The 8365-nt window shown below is 32.8% G+C and overlaps 1 protein-coding gene across 1 annotated transcript; it reads right to left on the reverse strand.

Annotated features, from left to right (window-relative positions):
* Window positions 1-764: 764 nt before the first annotated feature.
* On the reverse strand, window positions 765-7260 carry LOC129904359 (probable serine/threonine-protein kinase At1g09600). Its single transcript, XM_055979924.1, has 10 exons — window positions 7128-7260; window positions 6457-6530; window positions 5870-6383; window positions 4776-5060; window positions 4156-4473; window positions 3662-3889; window positions 2960-3060; window positions 1760-1859; window positions 1387-1674; window positions 765-1290 (listed from the first exon to the last, which is right to left on the reverse strand). The coding sequence occupies exons 3-10, from the start codon at window positions 6323-6325 to the stop codon at window positions 1123-1125; spliced, it is 1944 nt and encodes a 647-aa protein (XP_055835899.1). The 5' UTR covers window positions 6326-6383; window positions 6457-6530; window positions 7128-7260; the 3' UTR covers window positions 765-1122.
* Window positions 7261-8365: the final 1105 nt, after the last annotated feature.

Consider the following 8365-nt stretch of genomic DNA (forward strand, 5'->3'; position numbering starts at 1 on the left):
TGCTTTCAGTTAGTAGTTTGGGTTAAAAATGCTCTTGCAATCAATAGTTTGACTAAAAATGTCATTATCGTTATTTAATGGGTCAAAAATGGCTTTAGTAAAATAAATATATTATTTTTGTTCTTTTTAAACACATTTTTTTTCCTACTTCAATTCGGAAATATATATATATTCTAATTTATTAGTAATATTTTTATCATTATCAAAAGAAAAGTTAATGATGGGGTTGTTATGATTTTATATTTATATGACTAATTATCAGTTAAAAAGATACATGGAGTTATTCTATTCTAATTGTTAAAATGAGATTAAAAAAAGATTATTTTCTACTTATTTATTAGTTAAAGTGAATTTTAAAAAAAAAGAAAAAATAATTGAGTTCTTGACAGTAATATTTTTATTAGGAAAAGAATGTGTTAAAAAAAAGAAATAATATGTTTATTTAGGAAAATGACATTTTTGACCCATAAAATAACAATAAGGGCATTTTGAACTAAATTATTCACTGCAGGGGCATTTTTAGACCAAATCATTAATTGAGGACATTTTGTTCAATTTCACATAGTCTAAGAGCATTTTAAACCCTTTCCGTTTAAAATACAACTATTGAGGCTGAAAATTTTTAACACAAACAAATGCACGTCATAAGCAACCGTTATTTGTAATTTAATGTAGACTAGATTGACCAAATTTATCTATCCAGAAAATTACATGGATAACTTTCCTTCTCCAATAAACAAGTGGTGGACTTCAATATTCCCAGATATTAAAGAAGAAATAGATTTACCATGTACACATAATATAAACCAATCCAGGAATCAGGAAATTCTTCAAACTATACAAGCAAATTTCCCATCCTCAAAGGGGTGTGTGTATATATATATAAGGCCACTAATTTGACAACATGCTTAGCTTTATGCTCCTTCCAAATCGAGGTTTTTCCCCCCGAAGGAAATGGCCTTTATGCGAGACACTATACACTGGAATGTATCTCCTCCTAGGTCCTTTCCAACTGTGGATCACATTTACATGACAAAAGAAGTAAATAAGCACATACTTGTTCCGGCAGAAGTGGGCAATCAGTTCAAAAGATAGGAGGAGGAGGAGGATCATGAATTTGGCCTAGTCATAATCATAACAATTTTTTTTGGTCCTTCCTTTTTCTAGACGAGCTTTACGAACTGCTTCTTGGATTTGTCTCTCATGTTCCTTTAACATGTCTTCCATACTTCCCCCTGGTGGCACTAGTGGTCCAGAACAAAGCAGTCTACTTTTCTTTGGCACATAAACCTGTAACATGAAAAAGGAAGGTAAAACGTTTCAATGTTAAATGAGACATGCAAACAAGTTTAGTTAAGATAATTGGAAAGTAAAGTTTGTACACACCGTTGAATCCCCATAAGATGACCCATCATCCCTCTTTGAATGAACACTAGAAAATTCTCCTACAGCTCTTGACGTGTGAGAACCCTGCCTTAGAAACTTTCCACCATGTTGGGATGTACATGAATCCTCTTTGTCTTTGCGAGCATATCCAGCTGCATTAGGATGGATCACTGAAGTAGAATGAATGAATCCGTTCCAATTTTTCACCCTTGGCGGCTCAATAGGGAATCCAGTTCCACTTTCTTCTAGAGGATTATATTTAACACTGATGCTGATATTTGATTGTCCCTGCAATGTGGAAACCATTTATTTCAATGACAGTGAACAGAACAGCCTTAATTCAATTTCTTAAGGAAAATAAAAGAAGATGAACCTGCCCAGCAATGGATTCTGTAGTGCTTTCTCCCTTTGATTGCCTTGATGACTTGCTCAATGATTCATCTCCACATCCTTTCACACTCTCAGCTTTCCGCCTGGGATTAACAAAAATAGAAATTGTGAGACTACAAAGCAACATTAAAGCTTGGTTACACAAAAAAATGCAAAGTGAAAAAGTATAGTCTAAAGCAAATTAATCATGAGCCAATTCAAAGGAAGAAAGGGATTACTAATACGATGGTCCATAGTCCATGATTTTATTAACAGATACTTAGGTTAGGGAAATTTGTTAGTTGTTCTCATAAAAGATAGAGTTCTAAAGACTTTGTGAATAGCATCCATGGTGGCATACTTCTATCAAAGAATTTGGATGAAACTTTGGAAGCTAAGGACATCAAGACAAGGGTAATGGGTTTCAATGGGAAATCAAGCCAAGAATGAACCCAAAATTATGCGAGGAATGTGCCAAGTGCTACATGTATTTCGTGGTTCAAGACCAAGTCCAAGAGAAGTAAGATTGGACCACATGGAACCCCTAGAGAGGGGACCCACATGGAGCCCAACAAAAGAGTTGAAATTTGGCCCAATGTGGGCTGCAAATCATGCCGAACATGGGCTGGAATGCAACACCCAAAGGGCGGATTATGGCATGTGTGTTTTGGTGCAAATTTGACTTCTTTGCTTACTTTCTGTTAAGTAGTTCCCGGAAGAAGTGTGATATTAATTTTACATGTTTTTCTAGCTTAAAAATTTTCTAGTTTAAAATTTACAAGTTAGGTTTTTTTAGTTATTATTTTCATAAAAGTAGTATTTGAATCTCATGTTATTTGAGAGAGGGTTGGATGATTTTTCCCTTGTATATATGGGTGGATTTTGTTCTTTTTGACAACAACAATGTTATCAGTAATATTGAAAGTTATTTTCTTTACACCTTTGTGTAATAGCTACTTATGATTCATCTTTAAACCTTACAAAAACTATGTATTTCAAAAGGTAAGATTACTTTTGTGCTTGATATCTATTGTTCTTAATCAAATTAATTGGAGAATGTAACAGTAGTGCACCTTGAAGTTAAACTAATATTGAAAAAAAGAAAAAAATGCAGAGACCAGAACATAGAATAATAATGTAGCAATGGAATGATATGCAGATTTTAGATACGAGGAAAAGGTTGTAAAGAGCTAAAATTAGATACCTTCTTGCTTCCTCTTCTCGAATCTTAGAGTCATATTCCTTGCTTGGAGGATATTTCGGTAAACTAGATGGATCACAAGGTAAGGGCTTTGTACTGAAGAACTGAAAGTTTAAAAAAAAAGAAGAAAAAAAAAAGAAGATATAAAGCAGAGCAAGTACTTACAAAAAGACAGAGAACACTTTTGGTAATTTGCGAAAGACAAACTTGGTGTGCCAAATAAGATAAAACAATCATGTCCAAAAATAAAAAATAAAAAAACTTAAATCATATCAATGTTGGCAGGCTGCTAAACATCAATGCAGAATGAATAGGTCAACAAACAGACATGAACCTGCTTGGACCATTTTGAATTCATGAAGTTTTCATATGATGTAGAGAAAAACCTCCCAAGTAGTTATAAAAGGATTGCATAACCAGATTCATTCAAAAAGAAACAACTAGATTGATTCTAAAGCAAATATGATCATTAAGTAAAATTTTCTGAATGTTCACAGGATAGAAGAGAATGTAATAATGTAATCATACTTGCTTAAACGTGCATGGGGTAAGAAAAGCTTCCAATCATGATACAAGGAATCTGAATGACCATTATAAACAAAGGAAAGAAATACTCTTAGTTGGCTAATAACCATAGACGATATTTGTCACTCATGGAAAAGAGACTAAAGAGGTGTTGCTATTCAAAGAACACAGTTTTATTACCTCACTGTTGAGTGCAGAAGAAGCAGTACCACGCTTTTCTGGTTCTATTGAAAGTAGGATGTCAACAAGGGCCAAAACTGAAGGGGGAAAGTCATTGAATGTATCAGTGACACATCGCTTGTATGGGTGTTGTGGCTTAAAGCTAGTAGCATGAGGTAGTTTTGATTTCTTCCAGTATTCTTCGGAAGGTGAACCACAAAGTTTGAAAATCTTATGCATTTGCTCCACCTGCAAATTGTTTCAGTTAACAATTACAGGAACCAACAATGAATTGTGAGTCAGCATGCGTGAAACTGAAAGAAGTGTATAGAACTAGAATTTGTGTGTTAAAAGCATCAAATAAATTTGAAGTGGAAATTAGAGAGTAGCTTTAAACTCTTCCGGTAATGGAATAATTCTAAAGTGACACTTCTAAAGAGATCAGAAGTGTGTTAGAAGAAGATAATCAATCATAAGTGAATAAAGTTTAAAATTGAAGAGTGAATTGGAAGTACCTCTGTTCTTCCAGGCATGATAGGCTTTCCAGCAGATAATTCAGCGACGATGCAGCCAGCACTCCACATATCTATGGCCACTCCATATTCCGTTGCACCAAGCAAAAGCTCAGGAGCTCTATACCATAGAGTTACAACACGACTTGTTAATGGCTGTGTTTGGTTGGGCTCAAAGGTTGTAGCCAAGCCAAAGTCTCCAATCTTTAAAGCACCATTATCATCAATGAGAAGGTTTGAACCCTTAATGTCTCGATGAAGTACACCCCGGCTATGACAGTGTTCAAGTCCACGAAGCAATTGTTGCATATAACATTTAATCTGTGAACCAGCATGTAAAAATGTGGAGAACATCGAAATATATCTTGTAGATTAAAATGCAGCTATGAAGGGTGGTGGTAAAATAAGTTCAATTTACAAATAATTTTGTCTGTCTTTGGGCATCATTTTCTTGCTTTCAATTAGTCACAATATTCTCTAGGTTCAGTCCATTAAGGAGTCATATTAAGCAAGTTGAAAGATTTTTATTCTGGGAGGATTTGCTGCCTTTGCATCTAGTTGGAACTTGGGTGTGCTAATTATGAACATCCCAGGGTTTTTCAGACAAGAAGAGAAAGATGTACCTGTGCTTCAGTAAACTTAACCCGAGGTGCTGCTGCAAGTCCAGCAAGATCATGCTCCATGTATTCAAATACAAGATATAAGCTGCCTGATATCCTAGATGTGACCAAAGCCTCAAGTTTCATAACATTTGGGTGGTCCAGTTTACGTAAAATACAAATTTCCCTTGCCATAAAGCGAACACTCTCTGGATCCATATTGACAAATCTCACTTTCTTCATTGCGACAATTTTATTGGTTTTAAGGTCACGAGCCTTGTACACACTACTATATGTTCCTTGACCAATCTGCATAAAATTTAAACATTTACGGACTTAATTGCCAGAATAAAAATTCGATCTCTTTATTTTTCCAAAGATCTCTTAAAAACTAAATGACATCAAAATTTGGCTGGACAAAAATATAAAGATCCTGTTTCCACATTTTTTCCATCAAGTACAAGGTAATCAAGCACTCTCAGCCTATGTTAAGAAAATTCATATTTGGAACTCAAAAGAAACCAAGAAAAAAATAGTAGTCATGTTGAAAATAGTCTTATTTACAATTAGAGTTGACTACCCATTTGGGGAATCTTAGTAGCTCAGTTGGTTGACGACTAGCTAAACTTTCACTTTGTTGGTGATGGTTTGATTCCCTATCTTGTACTTACCTTCCCCTATCCCTATTTTTTTTGAAAAAAAAAAACAATCCATTTTCCAGAGGTACTCCAAAGTAACCCAAGAAAGAAAAGAAAAACTCTAGTGGATCATAAAGAAACTTTTAGAACAAGACCACTTTGGATGGAAAACGATTCAGCTACTTCTGTCAGAAACAAATGGTCTTTATGCTTGAAGCAAATTCAATAGCCTGAGTACAGCATGAGATTTCCAGAAAATTTGGAAAGTCTGAAGATAACAGTACATGAGTGACAGCTTGGAGATAAACAGCATTACATAAATGAAAGTTTTAAGTAATAACAGGAACAAGGACCCCTGAACTACAAGATGCAGATATCAAAGTTCAGCAAATTATGGCCGTTGTAACTAAAAAGATGTAGAACAAAATGCATGTTTTGTAAATAAAAAAATGAGCAGAGAGAAGAAGCTATAGAACTGACTTTGTTTAATTTTTCAAATGACTCTGCACTTCGAGGAACCCACCCTTGAATAGCCTCAGCTGCGACAGAAGTAAGCCACGATGGCCATCCTACAGCTCCTAGTTCACCCCTTGCAGCATTAGGTATGGTTACAACTCTAGACATTGATTGTTGCACTCCAAAATCAACGGTGGACCGTCTCTTGTGATGGCCTTTCTTAGGCCTCTCGATAATTCTTGTTTTTCCATCATCCTCAACTTTTGTTGCAAGAACAGAAAGAAGAGCAGATTCTGATGTTCGCTTTGATTTAGATTTCATAGGTATTTCAATCTTAGGATTAACTAAGTCTACTTTAATCTCCTCTCTTTGTAAGGGAGCAACCATATGTACAGAAGATTTATCTTCTTTTTGCTTCTCCTTGTCATGTTCGAAAACATAATCATTTTCGGAAGAACCCTTTGAGCAAATGCAGCCCATACTTTTGTAGCAAATATGTTCAGTCACTCAACACACATTCGAGACCCGCATAATAAACCTGCACCAACCCTAAATTCAGTGGAAAATTTTATATTGTAATTAAATAAACTTGTCATTTTCTAGTTTATTACCAATCAATGCTGGCCTCCAAATCCTCTTTGTCAATTCAAAGCCTTCCTCGATCTCTTCAATAATAGCGAATCCTCTGAAGAAGCCAAAATTTCAAGAATGCCAGTATTAAAAACCAATTAATGTCCAGGATCTCAGGAAGGAGGAACTATATGATTTCTTCAATATCACCCCATAATTAATTAAGGTCTTGTAACATAACAATTTTGTATTCAAATATGTAGAAACTACAAGAAAAGAAAAATCTTAAGGCAAAAACCCAGACCAGAAAAATCCAGCATTACAACAAAACATAAGAAATCAAGATTCCAGCATATAAAAAGATCGAGGAACAATAGGTTGGTGCACCAAAAACTATGTATATGCTTTTTCTTTAAAAGGATTGATGCAGGAACTCTGGTCAAGGATACCCTAATGGGGGAATGGAACAAAACTGAACTTTTTTCCACGAAATATTTCAACTGCTTTTATTAATTGCCATTTTAATTTTTATTTTAAAAAGTTTACATTTTATTTTATTTCTTTATTTTCAGAAAAAGAAAAAGAAAAAAGACAAGATTTTTACCCATATATTTTAGGATGTTCATTAGCATTGATGAGAAAGGAAATAGAAATGAGCGAAAAACACGAACAACCACTTACTATTATTTTTCCATGAAACGCATAGACATACCTTCTTGTTGTTTTTCCTTGCTTGTTTGCTATACTTTTGGTCTCTCTTAATTCGTGCATTCATATTTCCATGTACAAATCTCCATGCTTATTTTCTGCAAGAAGCAAAAGAATGTCGCATTTCAACTCTGACGTGCACTGCAGTAAGGGATGGGACCCGAATCTCTTTCCTCTTTTCCACGTGGACGTTGTGGGACCCAAATAGAGAAACCTTACAAGTACCATCATTTGGTTAGCCAAAACCATCAACAAAAAAGAGAGAATGTTTTAAATCATTTTCCAAGCTTACACCATTTTCAATTCATTCTCTATTTTACTTTTCAAATATAAAGAATAGTGATTATTCGAGACAATCAACTTCAATTCACTTTTCTATTGTAATCTCTATAAAGAAATTTTTTCCTCTCTTTTCAATATTATATTATTATTATTTTATTTTTATTTTCTTATTTTTAATATAAATCCTTTCTTTTTAAAAAAATAATTACCATATTTAATTTTCATGTAATATAAAATTTATTTTTTTCAAATTCTCAATATTTAATATAAAATTAATTTTTTATTTTAAATTTTTAAATAACATAAATTGCAAGCAAACATTAAATAATATACATATGAATAGATAATTCAAATAAAAATGATATCATTAATGAAATACAATTACGTAAATATTACATAAATCAACTTTCAATTTGGAGAACATCGAATTAGTAATTTTAATTTTTAATTTTTCGCAATGTTATATTATGTTCGGCATAATCAAATTATATCGAATAATATATTTGAAATATTTGATAAAAATTAAAAATAATATATTTGAAATATTTAACGAAAATTTTAAAAAAATTAAAAATATTACTAATCAGGAATGATAGTACTATATATTAAATAATATATTTTTTAAAATATTGTATTACATTAAAAAGGAATTATGAATATATGAGATTTAATTAATAGCATTATATGATTTATAATATATTAATTACAAATATTGTATAATAGAAAATAAAAATATAATATAATAATGAAAAGTATTCAAAAAGTGAAATAGAGAGCGTGAATAGTAGTTTCAACTCACTATATTTGGAATGTAGAGAGTAAAATAGAGGGGGATTGGACTGTTCATTCTCTATTTTACTCTCCAAATATAGAGAATAGAAAGTAAAATAGAGGTGGGTTGGAGATGGTCTTAATTTGTCACAAAATTACTTTTCACATATATATACTGACTACTAGTAG

This window comes from Solanum dulcamara, chromosome 9, assembly GCF_947179165.1.
Source record: "Solanum dulcamara chromosome 9, daSolDulc1.2, whole genome shotgun sequence".
NCBI classification, from domain to species: Eukaryota; Viridiplantae; Streptophyta; class Magnoliopsida; order Solanales; family Solanaceae; genus Solanum; species Solanum dulcamara.

What these genes read in the sequence shown, in the direction of transcription:
- LOC129904359 (XM_055979924.1), bottom strand. Translation starts at nt 6,325, where the DNA reads ATGGGCTGCATTTGCTCAAAGGGTTCTTCCGAAAATGATTATGTTTTC. An exon ending in TCATGCCTGGAAGAACAGAG is followed by an intron (nt 3,890 to 4,155) that starts GTACTTCCAATT and finishes AACAATTTGCAG; the next exon opens with GTGGAGCAAATGCATAAGAT. An exon ending in CAGAATCCATTGCTGGGCAG is followed by an intron (nt 1,675 to 1,759) that starts GTTCATCTTCTT and finishes TCCACATTGCAG; the next exon opens with GGACAATCAAATATCAGCAT.